Raw genomic sequence first — 21,804 nt, forward strand, 5'->3', positions numbered from 1 at the left:
CCACACTCTAAATCCACACTTGTCTGCACAAAACTTCTCACACGTTCCCGTCACAAGTGTCTTCTAAGTGAAGCTACCAGGTTCAGGTCCAGCTTGTTTATCTGGAGCTGCAGGAGATGATCCATCCTCACAAAGCAACACAGACAGCAGATATGCAAACACACAACACAACCAAAGGATTCTCTATGCATGTCTGTGGCTGATGCTGCTGGAACGAAGCTGTTTGAAACCTTGTTGTTCTGCACTTTGGGACCAGAAGAGGAAACTGAAGCTCTGTGCAGAGGGTCCAATGGAAGCAGCCAAGCGCTGTAAGTGTCTGCTGTACAGGGATGTTGGTTCAGCTGTGGCTCAGTTTCACAGTGTGACTCAATAAAAGCAGCAGGAAATCAAAGCTTGATGCTTTCATCAGTGTGGAAATAAGAAAGTTTCCTGTGACAGACGCTGGAGCTCTTTCACTCTCAGCTTCACAGTTTCAGCTTCAAACTTCTTCCAACATGTTTCTAACACGGCCACATTCCACCTTAATGGAGCTGATATCTTGTGCATCAGCACATTTTCTAAAGGCAGCGATCACATCTTTAGTTTTGGATGTTTAACTGCAGATTGTTTATGTGTTTATAGCACATTAATTACAGCAGCAGCGTTGACCACAGTGCTGTACAAGAATCCAAAATAACTATTAAAATAACTCCTAATATTAATATCACACATCAAATATCAAATAACTCTCATGCTGTATTAAAAGCCAGTGAATACAAATGTGTTTTAAGAGCAGATTTACAGAGACTGACAGCAGGAGCTGGGGCTGTTCGATAGAACGATGTATATATGATGACCATATGAAAACGTCTATCGTTTCATATCACGCTCTTTGTTTCCTGCTTATGTGTTTGTGTTTTCCAGATAAAGCTTTCAAAATAAATCTGAAGATCCTGTTGTGTCACAGTCCTGGGTCTTATGACCCAGTGTTTTGAGTTTCAGTTCTTTTGATGCTGTTAGTGTATGTTCTAGCTTATTATGTTTCCTAGGTGCATCTGTTTATCAGTTCCCCCCTTGTATTGTCATACCCTGTGAAGTCTCCCTTGCCCTTCGCTTCGTGTGTTTCTTATCTATGTGTCTTATGTTGTCAGGTCTGCGTTTCATTAGATTTCCGGTTTTATTTTGAAGGGTTCCTGTGTTCCTAGGTTCAATGTTGTTAATGTTACGCTCCCCTTGTCACGTCGTTATGTTCATGTGTGTCAGCTGTTTCCTCATGTGTTCCCACTTTCCTCATTATCCTCCTGTGTGTATTTAGTCCGCGCGCTTTCAGTCATTCCTTGTCAGGTCGTCTGCTCATCCATGTCTCATCTCCAGGTACCCATGTCAGTTCATTATGGTTAAGGTTTTTCATGTTTTGTTATTAGTTCACCCAGTTTAGGTTATTGTTTAGTTTTCACCCATGCCCTATTATTTTGTACCCTTGTTTCTTGCCTTATTAAACGGCCTGTTTTGTTAATCCACACCACGTTTTGGTCTGCGCTTGAGTCCTTCCCTGCAACACATACGGTCTGCCCCAGCCAGACCGTGACAGTACGACCTGACCACTATGGACTCAGCAGACCGCGAGCTTTACGAGCGTCGGGAGGCAGCCTTCGCCCAGCTGGAGGAGGAGCTCCGCTGGAAGCCGTGGCGTACCCCCGACTACGAGCGCATTTTCCACGGGACTCGGCTAGCTCTCGGAGGTCCCAAGAGCTGCCGAAAGTCCCCGCCTGTTGCGCTGCCTGCATCTAAGCCTCGCTCGCTTCAGGTGGGAGTCCTCCGTGTGGCTTCAGGCGCTCACGCTCCAGCCTCGGTGTCACCATTCTGTGCACCAGGGGCTCAGTCGCTCGCTCCGCCGGCTTCCTCCACTCGCAGGAAGCGGCGCGCACGCCGCCATAAACCGGACATCGCTGAGCAGCTCACGGTGGTGAGTGAAAATGACTTTTATTCTCACGTCCTGTCTGACATTAACAACAATCGGCTCACTTCCGATCCATGGGGAATTTCCCTTATGGATGACGACGTGGACTGGGAGGATCCGTTTTGTTTTACTCCCTCTACACAGGGAGGGATGAAAGACAATTCCCGCTCGCCTAAGCCTGCACATACGGTTATGGGAAAGACTGTTAATTACGTCACCAGGTCTCAAACACTCAGTTCAGGTTCTGTCAGTTCAGGTTTTGTCAAGTCCGGCTCAGTCATCCCCAAGTCAACCCGCTCTGCGACTGTTAACCCTAGGATTTTGAAAACTGTTAAAACTAAGACTGCTATTGCTAAGACTGCTACACATGAAGTGGACGGCGGGTTCATTTTTGATAGATCCGTTTTTGTCGACCCTATATATGTTGACCCTGAGCCTGCCGTTTCTGCGACTGTTTTATCTGAGCCTGTTCCCGTTCCTGCTCGTGTTTCTCCTTCCGGGGCAGCTCGGGCCCAGCGTGCCTCTGCACCCGTGTGTGTTCCTCGGGTGGGGGAGACTGAGGCCCAGTTGGCTCCCGCTCTGGTTTCCAGGCCGGCTGAGGCTCTGACCCTTTCTGCACCCGTATCAGCTCCTCGGGTGGGAAGGGCAGTTGCCCAGCCGTTGCCGGTACCTGTTCCGGTCCCCAAGGTGAGGGCAGCCAGGATACAGCCCGTCTCCGCACCCGTACCTACTCCTCGGGTGGGAGTGACTAGTGTCCGGCATGCTCCTGCACCCGTCCCTGTCTCTACTGAAGGCTCAGGAGAATTCAGTCTGCAACCAACACCACCACCACTACTGCATGCTTTTCAGTCTATAGCTCAGTCATTAGCTCTGATAGCAGCCCAGTCCATAGGTAATTTTCCTGCGTTTCCGTTAGCTCAGCCCTTAGCCCACTGTGCAGCTCAGCCAGCTCCCCATTGTTCAGCTCAGTCATTCGCTCCATCGCCTGCTCAGCCTTCTGTCCAGCCGGTGGTCTCTACACCTGCTGGTCATGCTTCGTTTGCTGGTGGTTCAGGAGAACCCAGCCAGCCTCATGCTTCGTCTGCTGGAGGTTCAGCAGAACCCAGCCAGCCTCATGCTTCGTCTGCTGGAGGTTCAGGAGAACCCAGCCAGCTTCATGCTTCGTCTGCTGGAGGTTCAGGAGAACCCAGCCAGCTTCATGCTTCGTCTGCTGGGGGTTCAGGAGAACCCAGCCAGCTTCATGTTTTGTCTGCTGGAGGTTCAGGAGAACCCAGCCAGCTTCATGTTTTGTCTGCTGGAGGTTCAGGAGAACCCGGCCAGCTTCAAGTTTCGTCTGCTGGAGGGCCCGAGGAGCCCATCCAGCCTCATGCCTCGTCAGCTGGAGGGCCCGAGGAGCCCATCCAGCCTCATGCCACGTCAGCTGGAGGGCCTGAGGAGCCCATCCAGCCTCATGCCACGTCAGCTGGAGGGCCTGAGGAGCCCGTCCAGCCTCACGCCTCGTTAGCTGGGGGTTCAGGAGAACCGCACCAGCCTCATGCCACGTCTGCTGGAGGGCCCGAGGAGCCCTTCCAGCCTCATGCCACGTCTGCTGGCGGGCCCGAGGAGCTCGTCCAGCCACCTTCTGCTTCTGCTACGCCTGGTCCAGCTCCAGCCTGTGCTTCGTCTGCTGCAGCTCCAGCCTGTGCCTCGCCTGGTGCAGCCTCCGAGTCTTCGTCCTCGCCTGGTGCAGCCTCCGAGTCTTCGTCCTCGCCTGGTGCGGCTTCATCGGAGCCTTCGTCCTCGCCTGGTGCGGCTTCATCGGAGCCTTCGTCCTCGCCTGGTGCGGCTTCATCAGAGCCTTCGTCTTCGCCTGGTCCGGCCTGTGCTACACCTGGTCCGGCCTCGTCAGAGTCTTCATCTTCGCCTGGTCCGGCCTCGTCAGAGTCTTCATCTTCGCCTGGTGCAGCCTCCGAGTCTTCGTCCTCGCCTGGTGCAGCCTCCGAGTCTTCGTCCTCGCCTGGTGCGGCTTCATCGGAGCCTTCGTCCTCGCCTGGTGCGGCTTCATCGGAGCCTTCGTCCTCGCCTGGTGCGGCTTCATCGGAGCCTTCGTCCTCGCCTGGTGCGGCTTCGTCGGAGCCTTCGTCTACGCCTGGTCCGGCTTCGTCAGAGCCTTCGTCTACGCCTGGTCCGGCTTCGTCAGAGCCTTCGTCTACGCCTGGTCCGGCCTCAGCTTCTGCCTCGCCTGGTTCGGCCTCATCCGAGTCTTCCTCGGCTTCTGCTTCTGCCTCGCCTGGTCCGGCCTCTGCTACGCCTGGTCCAGCCTCTGCTTCAGCGTCGCCTGCTCCTACGGCTGTTATGCCGCCGCCCAAGCCTCGCTCTGCACCTGGGAATCTTCGGCCACCTGCTGGACGTCACCGCCGTCGAGGTCGGCCACCTGAACTGTTTCTACGCCGTTGCCGTCCACATGGTCGGCCACCTGAACTGTTTCTACGCCGTTGCCGTCCGCACGGTCGGCCCCCTGAACGGTTTCCATGTCGCCACCATTGCCGTCCGCACGGACGGCCCCCGGAACTGTTCGACCATGGATTGCTGTGCCGTCGGCCTCCGGGCCGGCCCCCTGATCACATGACCTATGATTTTCTGGACCGTCGGCCTCCGGGTCGGCCCCCTGATCACATGAACTATGATTTTCTGGACCGTCACCCTCCGGGTCGGCCCCCTGATCACATGAACTATGATTTTCTGGACCGTCACCCTCCGGGTCGGCCCCCTGAGGAGTCATGAACTGTTCCCTGTGCTCCTGTGATTTTGTTGGACATTTTGTTTTTTGTGGCCTTGTTTCTGTCCCTCCATCCTGGACCCCCGCCGCCCGCCCTTGGTGGGTTGTTTTTTGTTTTTGTTTTTTCGAGGTTTCGGGCGTCTGGAATCCGCCCTTAAAGGGGGGGCTCTGTCACAGTCCTGGGTCTTATGACCCAGTGTTTTGAGTTTCAGTTCTTTTGATGCTGTTAGTGTATGTTCTAGCTTATTATGTTTCCTAGGTGCATCTGTTTATCAGTTCCCCCCTTGTATTGTCATACCCTGTGAAGTCTCCCTTGCCCTTCGCTTCGTGTGTTTCTTATCTATGTGTCTTATGTTGTCAGGTCTGCGTTTCATTAGATTTCCGGTTTTATTTTGAAGGGTTCCTGTGTTCCTAGGTTCAATGTTGTTAATGTTACGCTCCCCTTGTCACGTCGTTATGTTCATGTGTGTCAGCTGTTTCCTCATGTGTTCCCACTTTCCTCATTATCCTCCTGTGTGTATTTAGTCCGCGCGCTTTCAGTCATTCCTTGTCAGGTCGTCTGCTCATCCATGTCTCATCTCCAGGTACCCATGTCAGTTCATTATGGTTAAGGTTTTTCATGTTTTGTTATTAGTTCACCCAGTTTAGGTTATTGTTTAGTTTTCACCCATGCCCTATTATTTTGTACCCTTGTTTCTTGCCTTATTAAACGGCCTGTTTTGTTAATCCACACCACGTTTTGGTCTGCGCTTGAGTCCTTCCCTGCAACACATACGGTCTGCCCCAGCCAGACCGTGACATGTTGAGAGTTTTCAAAATAAACACAATACATTACTGCGGTCGCTCGTTTATCGAGTTACGTTCTAAAAATAAGTCTCAGAATGAAGTAGCAGCTTTATGTTTTACAAGTATTATAGAAGTTTTAAGGCAGTTAAACCCTCACTGCACACTTTCTACACTTTTCTCAGACAGGCATGAACATTTTCACACTTTTCTCTCTTGTTTAAACAAAGTTCAAACCTTCATAGAAAAATAAGTTCATTATTAAAGAGTGAAAGCAAAGTGTTTCTGAAATGTGTCAAATCAGCCTTTGCTGGCATTAAATGAGCTTCTGTGTGAGGAGCACTCGTCCATGGCCTGGGCTCCTCGCTGTCAGGTAAAGTTTCATAAAGCTTTTGAGTTTTTCTGCAGATAATGTTGGTGTCCAGCACGATGTTCTTTTTCCTGCGGTCACTGAGCCACAAAGCCAAAGCTGACTCCATCCTTACGATGTTCTTGTTGTGGACAGTTACAACCTTTTTGCCTCCTTGTTGAAACTATGATGGTCAGCATCTTCCTCTGCCTTTGGCTGCTACCACAGGTGCAAAACGTCTCGTCATCATTGTTGTTTGTTGGGACAAAACGTACAAACATACATCAAAATCGTCGACGACTGATTTAATAGTCGACGCGTCGTTTGAAGCTTTGTAAGATCACAAAAGACGCAGGAATAAGTAGTAGGATTTAAGAGTGTAATAACTGACTGAAACAGAAGATGGCAGCATTGCATGTACAAGGATGCCAGCTGCCGTTAAACCCCAAAGAAGAAGAAGAAGAAGCTGTGTCCCAGAATTCATAGCGCAGCCTAGTTCAGTTTCCAACAATGGCGGCAGCTAGTTAGTTTTAATATTACTCTTATTATTCTTTCTGGGTCACAAAATAAACGTTTAACATATTTTCAGGCGAGAATGTAGCTGTGTAAACCTCAAATATCTGCTCAGTTTATCAAGACACCACATATTTTCAAAAGCGCTCCGACGTTTTCGGAGACGTCTCTGTTACCCACTAGCTCGATGGCTAGCCACTAGGCTCACTAGAGCCCGTGAGAACACCGGACTCCCGGCAAATCGTTTTCAAACCCACCGCTGTCTTTCGCTACTCAGGTTAAACATATATAAGTCACTTGATAACTTAAAAATGTTATTGTTTGGCTTTTTTTAGTATTTTATTTGTTCCTGAGTAAATCGGTTTGGCTGAGATTAAAGTTATAGTTTTTACACAGCTGAATAAATGTCAAGCAGACAGCTGATTATCAGAAGTGTGAGATGCTCCAGAATATACTCCAGTGTCCTGTTATATTTTAGATAGCAAGGAGTTTATTAAACTTCACCGAAACAATCTGCAAATTTCATTAAAATTTAATAAACTATCATCTTGTCTTTATTTTTAGTTAGCACATACCTTACACACTTCAAGCTGTAAGCTAATGATGGTTATATAAGAGCAGATGCCTGCTTGTGCAGTAAGCTGTATGTTTTATGTCCAATGGATAATGATCTGATTAGTCGACTAATCGCAAAAATAATCGATGACTAATCGACTATCAAAATAATCGTTTGTGGCAGCCCTAAGTGCAGCACTGCAGAGTCACACTGCTGTAAATTTGAACACATTCTGTACTGTACAGGAGACACGGCACAAGATTGGCTGATGATGGTCTACAGCCAATCAGGACGCAGAACACAATGCGCTGTAAAAAACAAAAGCATGCGAAATTGCACAAAAAAGATCAGCGAAACAGCGAGGCCGCCAAAGGTGAACTGTGTTACAGCGAGGGACCAGCGTATATGTGGTTGTTGGGACGATAAATGTCTTTGAGCTTGTGTCAGAAGACGAGCTGCAGCTTTCTGGACCAGCTGCAGTCTTGCCAGGCAGGTCCCACTAACTCCAACATATAAGGAGTTACAATAATCCAGCTGGGACGTCATGAAAACGTGGATCGCCCGTTCAAGGTTTTTAAAAGATATAAATGATCTCACCTTAGATAAAAGCCTCAGTTTGAAGAAAGACCGCTGTACAACTGAGCTCAGCTGTTTTTCAAATTGCCGTCAAATATAAGCCCAAAATGTAATAATGCGATTTAATAAAAGAGCTGAACCAGTCTAATAGAGCGCCCTTGATGCCGCCATGCTCCAATGGTGAGGTCAAGATGCTGTGGTCAAGGCAGCGGTCAGATCCAAAAGCACAGCGGAGTCTCCTGATCAGTGGCTGATAAAAGATCATTAAGAACTTTCCAAAGTGCAGTTTCAGTGCTGTGAAGAGCTTAAAAACCAGACTGAAACCTTTACAACAGATTGCAGCTGAACAAATATAATCTTTTACAAAATCTTCGACAGGAAGGGAAGCTTTGAAATAGGCCTGAAGTTTGAGCAGACAGAGGATCCAGATCAGGTTTTTAGTACAGGCTGTACAACAGCATGTTTAAAACAGGCTGTACAACACCTGAACTAAGACTGCTGTTAAAAATCGCTAAGATGTCGGAACCAACAACCTTTAAAATCTTTTTAAACACGTGTTGGAACAACTTCATTTGGACAAGATGATGTCTTTATAGCATCACATCGTTCCTCCACCTGATCAAACCACACAGGCTCAAACTGATCAAAAACAGCTGAGCAGGTGAATATTTTAGCCCCGGTGCGATCTCGGGCGAGAGTATCGATGATGGCCAAAGGGCAGCGTCCAGCTCTACGGCCGCTGAAGAGCAGACTCAACAGACGCGCGTGATGTGGATCCTACTGCTCTAAAACTGGAGCTTCTTCAATCCATTAAAGAGGACATTAGTACGCTGTTAAAAGAAGAAGTCAGAAATGCATTGAAAGAAGATTTTGACAATATAAGGGCTGACGTGCAAGGACTGAGAAATGAGATCGCTAACAGCATGGCGGCGACGTGCGGCGAAGTTGATGGAGTAAAGGTTACAGTGAAAGAAGCTGAGGATGGGCTGTCAATGTGGAGCGATGAGCTGACCACCCTGCAGTCTACAGTAGAGAGTATGAAGGAGGAGCTGTCTGACCTGAAGGATAAATGTGATGAAGGCAGGAAGCGGAGAGCTAACATCCACATCATAGGGATCCCAGAGGGCCTGGACTCGAGCTCCTCCACGGCCGTATCCGTGCTACGACGTGAAGTGCTGGGTATGGATAAAGACGTTATTGTCGACCGCTCACACAGGAGCCCTATCCTGAGAAAGCCAGCTGGTAACCCGCACGCCGTCATAGCCGAGCGTCACTACTACCAGGATTGTGTGGCTACGCCGTGCCAGGGCCCAAGCCCCGCTTGAGTTTAACGGACAACCTATTGCAATATTACGACTGGGCGATATGACCCAAAGTTCATATCTCGATATTCTTTAGCTGGATGGCGATATACGATATATATCTCGATATTTTTGAAGCCAGAAAGTACGAACAAAAAGAGAGTTCTTAGTCAAAGCTGTGTCCCAAATCTCACACAGGCACATTTATTAACATACAGCGTAGATGTACATGAAACAATTACTCAGGAATAAATGATCAGCATTTATTAAATAATAATGCTCCATAAATAAAAGAAAACAATGTTGTTTTTGTGCATAACAAAAAGCTCACAATCGTGCAGTCAAAATGTAAACAGACGCTGAGCATAATAACAAGCAGCTGCTCTGTTCCCAGGTTCTACTGCGTGACTGACAGCCTGGAGTTTGAAACCCTCTTTGTAACCGTGTCTCTTACAGGTGCCATTTATGGTCCTTATACACACTCAATACAGTAATATTACGTTGAAGCAGAGTACGTATCACTCCGCGAGGCTCCTCGTAGCTGTAATGCTCCAACAATCCATCAAGCGGTGCGGCCTCGTAGCTGAGCAAAGTCGTACCAAAACATCTTTTGAAAGGTTTCTGAGCGCCGTGTAGCACATAAAATCGGTTCGAGGTCAGTAAGCACAACCAGAATTCATCCATAAGCCGCACTGTCGATTTATGAGAAAATTACAGGATTTTAAGTGCAGAAAATATAGTTTATGGTTTTCCTTTGATCTTAGCAAATATCTACGCCTCTAATTGGGACGATCACAGATTTTTCACTAATGTCTTTGCGCGGCTCCCCAATATGTCATCACACAATATCATCTTTGAGGGAGACCTAAACTGCTCATTATCTGCTATGGACCACAGTTCACACAAAAGTACACTTAGTCCAAACTCAGCATGCGTCATTCAGAGCTTTCTTGATAATTATGGGCTGGCTGATGTATGGAGATTTCATAATCCTGCTTCACATCAATACTCTTTTTTTCTAATGTCCATAAAACATATATTTGTATAGAAAAACGTCTCCCTTTAGTTACAGAATGTGATTCTAAGACTCTGGTGATTTCTCCTCTTGCTTTTTCAATGTGTATTCCTGATGCCTGCTCCAACTATCAGCCATGGAGATTCAACTCAGTGTTGTTAGCAGATGAAGAGTTTGTCAGTTACAAAAGGTCTCAAAGACATTTTTTTTCTATCAATCAGACCCCAGAGATGTCATCATCAGTCATTTGGGAATCTCTAAAAGCATCTGAGAGGCCAAATAATTTCATTTTGTGCCAAACAAAGTGCAACACTGAAAGAACATCATCCATAAATATTGAGTAAGAACTGGACTCTCATACAGCGAGACTCGAATGCCTTTAAACATCAGCTTATCCTGCTGATCCAAGTCCAACACTGAGTTTGTAAAAACATGTTTGTCAATCATTTTGTTTGGTTTCTGAGGAAAAAGATTCAATAACTTGCCGCTAATACACAACATTTCATCATATTTCCTCATAACCCTCTTTTGTCTGACCATTTGATCCCATTTGAATTTGCAATAAAGGATCCACAGAGTTTGGTGACAATAATGACAGTAGATGTTTGTGTGAAAGTGCTGGAAGCAAATGAGTGTGTGATGTTCTTTCAGTGTTGCACTTTGTAGACGCTCCCTGAGCACTGGTCTCACAGCCAGCTGCACATAGAGACCAGTGTTGTTAGTCCAGGTCAGAAGATGACTTGTTGGAATGAAAATGAGCTTGTAGTTTGTCTGCTTTAATAATGTGACTGGAAAAAGGTGTTGGACTTCAAATATGTCCATTTCTGTCACACTTCACCTTTAAAAGTGAAGCCATGTGGTTCCTGGAAGGAAAAACACGACTTTTTCAAGTCTTTGTCCTGTTTTTATGAGAAATGTACGACTTTAATGTGAAACATTCAGAGTTTTTTCTCTTGTTGTGTTTGTTTGAAGCTGCTTCCTGTTGGCTTCAGCTGTTTGGAGTTTCCATTTTCTAAACTTCTACATTCTGAACCTTCTTCAGCTCTGAACAGATGATGAAACACTGAATGATTTCAAGCTCTTTGTCTAATAAACTTACATCTTTCATTCTTTATACAGATTGAAGGACTGTGGTTTGTCAGAGATCAGCTGTGATTATCTGGCAGCAGCACTGAAGTCCAACCCCTCCCATCTGAGACAGCTGGACCTGAGCTCCAACAACAAGCTGCAGGATCCAGGAGTGAAGCATCTGTGTGGTTTCCTGGAGAGTCCAGGATGTAAACTTGAAACTCTGAGGTCAGTCAGCATGTTTTAGTTGTGCTGAGATGAATATGATGTGAAAGTTGTGCTGACACTAAACTGCAGACATCAGGCTGATATTATACTGATCCACACTGAGGATCTTCATGGTAAAGTCTGTTTTCTTCTTCTCTGGTTTAGTCCATTGACTGCAGCAGAACAATGTTCACATTTCAAACAGTGATACTCAACGTATGGCCCGCGGCCCACACGCGGCCTGCCCACCTTTCCTGATTCAGAGAGAGGGGACCCTGATTAACTGTGTAGCTTCTTCCTCACAGTTCTAAGTATCAGACACAACAATGAATAATCCACAGCTGACTGTCTTTAGCAGGTCAAAGGTCACGGCACACAGCAGACAGTCAGAAATATTCTAACTCTGATCATTTATCAGTTGTGACACTGTGAGACTTGATCAGAGGTGTGATCATCACAGCAGAGGCCTTTGTGTCAAAGTCACTGAGGATCAAACAGAAACACATGAAGCAGATTTTCCTCTTCTGGCTTTTTATAGCAGATAACCTTCAAAATATTCTGCAGTCGATCAAAAACTGAAGCAAACCATGAAGCAACATGTGAACATGAGCTGATGCTGCTGAAGTGAAGCAAAGTTACAGAGGTTTGATTACAGACACAGCTGAGAGTTTGTAATCTGTCATCATTTTAAAAAGTTTCCATGGAACAGCAGAAATGAGGCTTTACTGTCAGAGGCCGACAGCACTGAACACAACAGCAGACTGGTGGCTAATAAACAGTGAATGATGCAGAAACAGATGTTTGAAGCTGTTCTTGGAGTACACTGAGAGAGAGAGAGCTGTGCAGGCAGGAACAGCCAAAGTCAGAGAGAATTCATGAGCATATTGATCAAACGTGAAGCAGAGTTTGGATCTTCTTATGCTGCTGCTTCACTCAGTTTTGGTTGGAGACAGATGAAACCTGCAGCTTCAGGATCTGTGAGCTGTCCACTTTCAGCCCCGACGGCGTGTCCGTGTACGTGCCGTCGAGTGAACGATCCACGCTCTGTGTTTCCATCTTTGTGTGTTTAGCTGCTCTCATTTACTGTTTTAGCTGTTTGCTGCTTGTTGAAATAGTTTGTGAGCTTTAACCTGAGATTCTGGCAAAATACATTTATATTAAACATCGATTCAGGATTGAATGAATCAACATCGTTTTATTCAAATTAAAACCATTTAAACGGGAACATGAATTTTTTACAGCCGCCTCTAATGCTGGGTAATGTCAGCTGGTCCATGTGCAGCTGGCTGTGAGGCTCAGGGAGCATCTACAAAGTGCAACACTGAAAGAACATCATCCATAAATATTGAGTAAGAACTGGACTCTCATACAGCGAGACTCAAATGCCTTTAAACATCAGCTTATCCTGCTGATCCAAGTCCAACACTGAGTTTGTAAAAACATGTTTGTCAATCATTTTGTTTGGTTTCTGAGGAAAATGACTCAATAACTTGCTGCTAATACACAACATTTCATCATATTTCCTCATAACCCTCTTTTGTCTGACCATTTGATCCCATTTGAATTTGCAATAAAGGATCCACAGAGTTTGGTGACAATAATGACAGTAGATGTTTGTGTGAAAGTGCTGGAAGCAAATGAGTGTGTGATGTTCTTTTAGTGTTGCACTTTGTAGACGCTCCCTGAGCACTGGTCTCACAGCCAGCTGCACATAGAGACCAGTGTTGTTAGTCCAGGTCAGAAGATGACTTGTTGGAATGAAAATGAGCTTGTAGTTTGTCTGCTTTAATAATGTGACTGGAAAAAGGTGTTGGACTTCAAATATGTCCATTTCTGTCACACTTCACCTTTAAAAGTGAAGCCATGTGGTTCCTGGAAGGAAAAACACGACTTTTTCAAGTCTTTGTCCTGTTTTTATGAGAAATGTACGACTTTAATGTGAAACATTCAGAGTTTTTTCTCTTGTTGTGTTTGTTTGAAGCTGCTTCCTGTTGGCTTCAGCTGTTTGGAGTTTCCATTTTCTAAACTTCTACATTCTGAACCTTCTTCAGCTCTGAACAGATGATGAAACACTGAATGATTTCAAGCACTTTGTCTAATAAACTTACATCTTTCATTCTTTATACAGATTGTGGAGCTGTGGTTTGTCAGATATTGGCCTTGATTATCTGGCAGCAGCACTGAAGTCCAACCCCTCGTATCCCACAGAGGTGGACCTGAGTGGAACCTACAGCAACCTGAAGGGTTCAGGAGTGAAGCATCTGTGTGATTTTCGGGAGAATCCACGATGTCGATTTGAAACTCTGAGGTCAGTCAGCATGTTTTAGTTGTGCTGAGATGAATATGATGTGAAAGTTGTGCTGACACTAAACTGCAGACATCAGGCTGATATTATACTGATCCACACTGAGGATCTTCATGGTAAAGTCTGTTTTCTTCTTCTCTGGTTTAGTCCATTGACTGCAGCAGAACAATGTTCACATTTCAAACAGTGATACTCAACGTATGGCCCGCGGCCCACACGCGGCCTGCCCACCTTTCCTGATTCAGAGAGAGGGGACCCTGATTAACTGTGTAGCTTCTTCCTCACAGGTCTAAGTATCAGACACAACAATGAATAATCCACAGCTGACTGTCTTTAGCAGGTCAAAGGTCACGGCACACAGCACTCTGTGAAACAGTTTGGAGCAGGAATTCTTGCACATTTACAAACTGACACTGCTGCACGGCATGCTGGGTAATGCTAGCTGCTCAGGTATGGGCGTGCTAATGGCTGTGAGGCTCTGTGGCTGCAGAACACCGAAGAAGAGAAAAGAGAGGTGGAGGATGAAGAAAAGAGGCGGAGATGAAGCAGAAGTTTTGCTCCAGAGAGGAGCTGTGTCTGTGTGGGCAGGGCTCAGACAGCTCCGCCCACACAGTGACAGTGAAGCAGGTGAAGAGTAATAAATGAAGACAGCAGACAGGATTTGATAAGCTGATGTACAAACATGTAGGTCGTGTCCAAATTCATGGGCTGCATCCTCCTGAGGCCGCATTTGTAGACCGATTACGTCACAGCGACACGTCGAAGGCTGTCCAAATTCGTAGACTCCTCCGAATGCAGCCAACAAATGCGTCCTCCTTTTCCCCGAATTTGAAGGATGGGTCGGGTGTGTCCTTCGTGGCCTACCATATCCCAGAATTCATAGCGCGGCCCAGCCAAACTCCAGTTTCCAACAATGGCGGCCGCTACTAAGTTTTAAAATTACTCATACTAATCTTTTTCGGTCACAAAATAAACTTTTAACATATTTTCAGGCGAGAAAGTAGTTGTGTAAACATCAAATATCTGCTCGGTTTATCAAGATACCGCATATTTCCAAAAGTGCTTCGACGTTTTCGGAGACGTCTGCTACCCACCAGCTCGATAGCTCGCCGGGAGCTCGAGGGTCACTGAAGCCGCCGAGAACGGCACAACTCCCGGCACATCATTCTCAGATCACCGCGGACTTTCGCTACTCAGGTTAAACGTGATATATAAGTCACTTAGACAACCTCAAAATGTTATTGTTTGGCTTTTTTCAGTGTTTTGTTTGTTCGTGAGTAAATCGGTTTGGCTGAGATTAAAGTTATTAGATTAGATTAGATAAAATAAAACTTTATTAATCCCCCAGGTGGGTTCCTCCTTGGTCTTTACAGAGCTGACTAAACGTCAAACAGAAAACTGATTAAACAGAAGTATGAGATGGTCGAGAATTTACGCCAGTGTCCTGTTATATTTTAGATAGCAAGGAGCAGACGGCTGAGTTTATTAAACTCCACCGAGACAGCGGTGACGCTAATCAGAAGGCTAGACCGTCCAATTTCCCCAGCCGTTTATTTCCAGCCTACCCGACCTTCTGAGGACCCAGCCCACGTAGACCGCAAAGGCCGGGTCCTCGGGAGGATGCAGCCCATGAATTTGGACACGACCGTAGAATGATGGTGGCAGCTACAGAAACAGGTCCATACAGACTGAAGCGTGTCTCAGTCTGAATGTACACTGCTGTTATAAGAGCTGTGGAAACTCAGGTCAAAAGGACGTAACCACACTGCTGACAGTTCCAGGACAGTCACAGAGTTACAGCATCATTTGTGACCATAAAGACAGAAAGCTCATCCAAATCCTGGGATTAAAAGTCTGTCCTGGTGGTGTCCAGTCAAACACGTCTCTGTGAAAGCTTCAATCCAACAGGCTCCAAAGTCCTTCTGCTCATTTCCTCGCCGGGTTCTTGATGCTCCTGTACCATCTCTCTGTCATCCTCCTCGCTCCCTCTTTGCACTCACAGTCTTTGTGCATCATTAACACTCACATGTGGAAAACCAAAGTTTTACTGGGCAGAAGATGATCATCAGTGACGCTGTCTTTAAAACACTTTTGTTAGAAATGTACGACTTTAATGTGAAACATTCAGAGTTTTTTCTCTTGTTGTGTTTGTTTGAAGCTGCTTCCTGTTGGCTTCAGCTGTTTGGAGTTTCCATTTTCTAAACTTCTACATTCTGAACCTTCTTCAGCTCTGAACAGATGATGAAACACTGAATGATTTCAAGCTCTTTGTCTAATAAACTTACATCTTTCATTCTCTATACAGATTGGAGCGCTGTGATTTGTCAGAGATCAGCTGTGATTATCTGGAAGCAGTGCTGAAGCTCAACCCTTCGTATCCCAGAGAGGTGGACCTGAGAGACCACAAGCTTCAGGATTCAGGAGTGAAGCAGCTGTGTGTTCTTCTGGAGAATCCACAACATCAAATTGAAACTCTGAGGTCAGTCTCCACGTTTTAGTTGTGCTGACACTGTCGATCTGTGGAACTAAAACCTTTATACAGGAAGTCTGGTTCAGCTCTTTGTAGACCTTCTAATCTCTGATGCTCTGAGTCTTACTCAGTAGGTGATGCAGAGTTGTGAAGCCGATGTGGGTGAGGACACTCGCCCAGCTCTAACTACTTTGACGTCCAGGCGGCTTCCCTGCTTGTCCTGATACAAACAAACCTGAGTAACCTTGCAGGTCAGATCTCATCAGTCACACCTGTTATGGCAGCTCTCCTCTAGATTGTAGTTCTTGTTAACCTGGGATGGTTTTAGAAGCCTGGACCACAGACTGCAAGGGAAGATATTACTGGGAAAGGCCAAAGCAACCTATTAGACCCATTAAACACTAACATAGATGAATACTCAGATTTAAACCTTTATTGTTTCACAAAGGGTTAAAAAGGGAACGTCCACAGTTTAGACTGCAGCAGATTTTATTAAAGCAGTTTGACAGGAGCAAAGCAAAAACACAAAGAATAAGTGTTTCACATATTAATACATATAACATAATAATAAAAGAAAAGCAAAATAATGATACAAAAGAATGAAAAAGTTGTCCAGAGCAGCAGGATGTCTGAGGTCTGCAGAAACACAAAAACACAGCAGCTAAAAATAGTTGTTGAAAGAAAACGAGGTGGGAGCTGCTGATTCCTGAGCTTTGATACTGGATTAGCTTCAGTAGTTATTCCCATCACTGCTGTAGGAGCTACATTTAGTCACAGCTGATTGTCTTTGACCAATCAGAAGACTACTGTTGTAAAAACAAGCAGACAAAGAACCAATGAGAGTGAAGAACAGGATAAAGAGCTCGTGTGATGGAGGCAAAGCAATAATCAGCAGACTGTAGCAGTTTCTATCTGGATGAAAGTAGAAGGAGCTCAGCGGAGCTCAGTCCCATATCTTTGTTTAGAAACAACATCAGTGATTTCCTGCTGCTCGAGATGATTCCAGCAGCTCTCATTACAGCAGCTGATGAGAGAAACAGCTGATGGCTCACAGCTCGTGCACTGTTGGATCTCCAGATGTTCACGTGGCTGAAGTCTGTGAAGAAACTGTGGTCCACGTAGTTCACACGGCCTCAGATTGGACCGAGCTCCCTGGATCACTGCAGCATCCTCAGCTGGTACATGGACGTCTCTGCTCCTCAGTCTTGGAGCCCCTGCAGGTCCGTCCACACCACCAGGGTCTTCTCACTCACCTTTCCTTTGTCCTCGTCCTTCATCGGCCGTGCTGTGTCTTTGTTCCTGCGGTGTTGTTCCCACGATGCAGCGCTGATGTTCCCTCCTTGAATGCACAACAAGTACGGTGCTGGTCTTTCTCGGGTGGAGCAGAGACAGATTGAAGTCTTTCAGGCTTTAGTGCCGACTTCCCTGACAGAGGCTGGACTCCATGGTCTGCACAGGAGGCTTCTACACTGTGTGGAGGTGACTCCTGGACTCGAAGACAGGCTGCAGGTACATGTGTGATGAAGAGGAGCTACAGCAGTGTGATGGAGCTGCAGGTGTGAAGGAAGTCCTGCTGTCCTGTCCCACCCTCATCTTTGCTTCCTCTGTCTTCTCTGGACTTGTCCTCCTGTTTCAGAAACAGCACTGCTTCATGCCGAGGGTGGACGGGAGCGTTGGCTCTGATTCTTTTACCGTCCACCACAAGGAGACACTGATGCTGACCTCCTGATTCATCTGCATGTGTTCTGCTTCACACTGCTCACCTCCACCAAAGACTTCACAAACATCTTCTTTCTTTGAGTCCAGTTTGTCCCACAAACACTTCCAAATCTCCTCCTCTGAGATTCTGCAGCTTCTTGCAGTGTGACTCAGCTGACTTCTGACAGACCACAGACTGGCACAGCATCCACATGTGTCTCCTTTCAAACAGGCTCTTGATGTTTCCTCCCACATCATTCTGGCCTCTCAGTCTCCTTTGTTCTCCAGCTCTGTAGCTCCAGCTGGTGAAGCTTCAGTTTTCCATGTTGGTAACAGTAAACTACAGCCTCTGCTGTCAGCTGGGTAACTAAACAGAGCTGCAGCACATCTCTGCGGTGGTGCTACATCCAGCCTGCAGACGGCCGTCTACATGTTGTAGTGGTTTACAGTCACCAGGGGGCGCTGTCCCAGCCATGCAGGCAGTGGGCTGCTCTGCTTGTGCTGTTGTTGGTGAAGCTGAAGTGAAAGCGAGAGTTAAAACCCTGAACAGTGTCCACTGAGCTTCTTATGCTATTCTCATGCTCAAAGAAGTTTAACAGGAAGGACGACTCGTCCATCAGGCGTCCAGCTGTCCGTGACCGTGTCCACAGCAGAGTGTGACCGAGGCTTCATGCTAACACGCACACATGAAGCTAATACCACCACAAGCAGCTGCTCAGTGGATTTGGAGGACAAATGTCTGCAGCTTCTCACAGGCAGTATGCAGAATGTGGATCTCCACAAAGACTGTGGAGAGCTCGTCCCACACTCTAAATCCACACTTGTCTGCACAAAACTTCTCACACGTTCCCGTCACAAGTGTCTTCTACCAGGTTCAGGTCCAGCTTGTTTATCTGGAGCTGCAGGAGATGATCCATCCTCACAAAGCAACACAGCAGATATGCAAACACACAACACAACCAAAGGATTCTCTCTGCATGTCTGTGGCTGATGCTGCTGGAACGAAGCTGTTTGAAACCTTGTTGTTCTGCACTTTGGGACCAGAAGAGGAAACTGAAGCTCTGTGCAGAGGGTCCAATGGAAGCAGCCAAGCGCTGTAAGTGTCTGCTGTACAGGGATGCTGGTTCAGCTGTGGCTCAGTTTCACAGTGTGACTCAATAAAAGCAGCAGGAAATCAAAGCTTGATGCTTTCATCAGTGTGGAAATAAGAAAGTTTCCTGTGACAGACGCTGGAGCTCTTTCACTCTCAGCTTCACAGTTTCAGCTTCAAACTTCTTCCAACATGTTTCTAACACGGCCACATTCCACCTTAATGGAGCTGATATCTTGTGCATCAGCACATTTTCTAAAGGCAGCGATCACATCTTTAGTTTTGGATGTTTAACTGCAGATTGTTTATGTGTTTATAGCACATTAATTACAGCAGCAGCGTTGACCACAGTGCTGTACAAGAATCCAAAATAACTATTAAAATAACTCCTAATATTAATATCACACATCAAATATCAAATAACTCTCATGCTGTATTAAAAGCCAGTGAATACAAATGTGTTTTCAGAGCAGATTTACAGAGACTGACAGCAGGAGCTGGGGCTGTTCGATAGAACGATGTATATATGATGACCATATGAAAACGTCTATCGTTTCATATCACGCTCTTTGTTTCCTGCTTATGTGTTTGTGTTTTCCAGATAAAGCTTTCAAAATAAATCTGAAGATCCTGTTGAGAGTTTTCAAAATAAACACAATACAGTACTGCGGTCGCTCGTTTATCGAGTTACGTTCTAAAAATAAGTCTCAGAATGAAGTAGCAGCTTTATGTTTTACAAGTATTATAGAAGTTTTAAGGCAGTTAAACCCTCACTGCACACTTTCTACACTTTTCTCAGACAGGCATGAACATTTTCACACTTTTCTCTCTTGTTTAAACAAAGTTCAAACCTTCATAGAAAAATAAGTTCATTATTAAAGAGTGAAAGCAAAGTGTTTCTGAAATGTGTCAAATCAGCCTTTGCTGGCATTAAATGAGCTTCTGTGTGAGGAGCACTCGTCCATGGCCTGGGCTCCTCGCTGTCAGGTAAAGTTTCATAAAGCTTTTGAGTTTTTCTGCAGATAATGTTGGTGTCCAGCACGATGTTCTTTTTCCTGCGGTCACTGAGCCACAAAGCCAAAGCTGACTCCATCCTTACGATGTTCTTGTTGTGGACAGTTACAACCTTTTTGCCTCCTTGTTGAAACTATGATGGTCAGCATCTTCCTCTGCCTTTGGCTGCTACCACAGGTGCAAAACGTCTCGTCATCATTGTTGTTTGTTGGGACAAAACGTACAAACATACAGTGCAGCACTGCAGAGTCACACTGCTGTAAATTTGAACACATTCTGTACTGTACAGGAGACACGGCACGAGATTGGCTGACAATGGTCTACAGCCAATCAGGACGCAGAACACAATGCGCTGTAAAAAACAAAAACATGCAAAATTGCACAAAAAAGATCAGCGAAACAGCGAGGCCGCCAAAGGTGAACTGTGTTACAGCGAGGGACCAGCGTATATGTGGTTGTTGGGACGATAAATGTCTTTGAGCTTGTGTCAGAAGACGAGCTGCAGCTTTCTGGACCAGCTGCAGTCTTGCCAGGCAGGTCCCACTAACTCCAACATATAAGGAGTTACAATAATCCAGCTGGGACGTCATGAAAACGTGGATCGCCCGTTCAAGGTTTTTAAAAGATAGAAATGATCTCACCTTAGATAAAAGCCTCAGTTTGAAGAAAGACCGCTGTACAACTGAGCTCAGCTGTTTTTCAAATTGCCGTCAAATATAAGCCCCAAATGTAATAATGCGATTTAATAAAAGAGCTGAACCAGTCTAATAGAGCGCCCTTGATGCCGCCATGCTCCAATGGTGAGGTCAAGATGCTGTGGTCAAGGCAGCGGTCAGATCCAAAAGCACAGCGGAGTCTCCTGATCAGTGGCTGATAAAAGATCATTAAGAACTTTTCAAAGGGCAGTTTCAGTGCTGTGAAGAGCTTTAAAACCAGACTGAAACCTTTACAACAGATTGCAGCTGAACAAATATAATCTTTTACAAAATCTTCGACAGGAAGGGAAGCTTTGAAATAGGCCTGAAATTTGAGCGGACAGAGGATCCAGATCAGGTTTTTAGTACAGGCTGTACAACAGCATGTTTCAAACAGGCTGTACAACACCTGAACTAAGACTGCTGTTAAAAATCGCTAAGATGTCAGAACCGACAACCTTTAAAATCTTTTTAAACACGTGTTGGAACAACTTCATTTGGACAAGATGATGTCTTTATAGCATCACATCGTTCCTCCACCTGATCAAACCACACAGGCTCAAACTGATCAAAAACAGCTGAGCAGGTGAATATTTTAGCCCCGGTGCGATCTCGGGCGAGAGTATCGATGATGGCCAAAGGGCAGCGTCCAGCTCTACGGCCGCTGAAGAGCAGACTCAACAGACGCGCGTGATGTGGATCCTACTGCTCTAAAATTGGAGCTTCTTCAATCCATTAAAGAGGACATTAGTACGCTGTTAAAAGAAGAACTCAGAAATGCATTGAAAGAAGATTTTGACAATATAAGGGCTGACGTGCAAGGACTGAGAAATGAGATCGCTAACAGCATGGCGGCGACGTGCGGCAAAGTTGATGGAGTAAAGGTTACAGTGAAAGAAGCTGAGGATGGGCTGTCAATGTGGAGCGATGAGGTGACCACCCTGCAGTCTACAGTAGAGAGTATGAAGGAGGAGCTGTCTGACCTGAAGGATAAATGTGATGAAGGCAGGAAGCGAAGAGCTAACATCCACATCATAGGGATCCCAGAGGGCCTGGACTCGAGCTCCTCCACGGCCGTATCCGTGCTACTACGTGAAGTGCTGGGTATGGATAAAGACGTTATTGTCGACCGCTCACACAGGAGCCCTATCCTGAGAAAGCCAGCTGGTGACCCGCACGCCGTCATAGCCGAGCGTCACTACTACCAGGATTGTGTGGCTACGCCGTGCCAGGGCCCAAGCCCCGCTTGAGTTTAACGGACAACCTATTGCAATATTACGACTGGGCGATATGACCCAAAGTTCATATCTCGATATTCTTTAGCTGGATGGCGATATACGATATATATCTCGATATTTTTGAAGCCAGAAAGTTCGAACAAAAAGAGAGTTCTTAGTCAAAGCTGTGTCCCAAATCTCACACAGGCACATTTATTAACATACAGCGTAGATGTACATGAAACAATTA

The 21,804-nt window shown here is 46.1% G+C and overlaps 2 protein-coding genes across 2 annotated transcripts in view; both read left to right on the forward strand.

Moving 5' to 3' along the window:
- Window positions 1-21,804, forward strand: part of LOC309701483 (NACHT, LRR and PYD domains-containing protein 12-like) — a 442,279-nt gene that overhangs the window by 139,571 nt on the left and 280,904 nt on the right. The window lies entirely within an intron of this gene.
- LOC309700189 (ribonuclease inhibitor-like) lies at window positions 4,544-15,868 on the forward strand (the record flags this gene model as incomplete). Its single annotated transcript, XM_082523637.1, has 3 exons — window positions 4,544-4,695; window positions 13,194-13,373; window positions 15,676-15,868. The coding sequence occupies 3 exons, from the start codon at window positions 4,544-4,546 to the stop codon at window positions 15,866-15,868; spliced, it is 525 nt and encodes a 174-aa protein (XP_082379763.1).

This window comes from Aulonocara stuartgranti (genome assembly GCF_965226115.1).
Source record: "Aulonocara stuartgranti genome assembly, chromosome: 23".
Lineage (NCBI taxonomy): Eukaryota > Metazoa > Chordata > Actinopteri > Cichliformes > Cichlidae > Aulonocara > Aulonocara stuartgranti.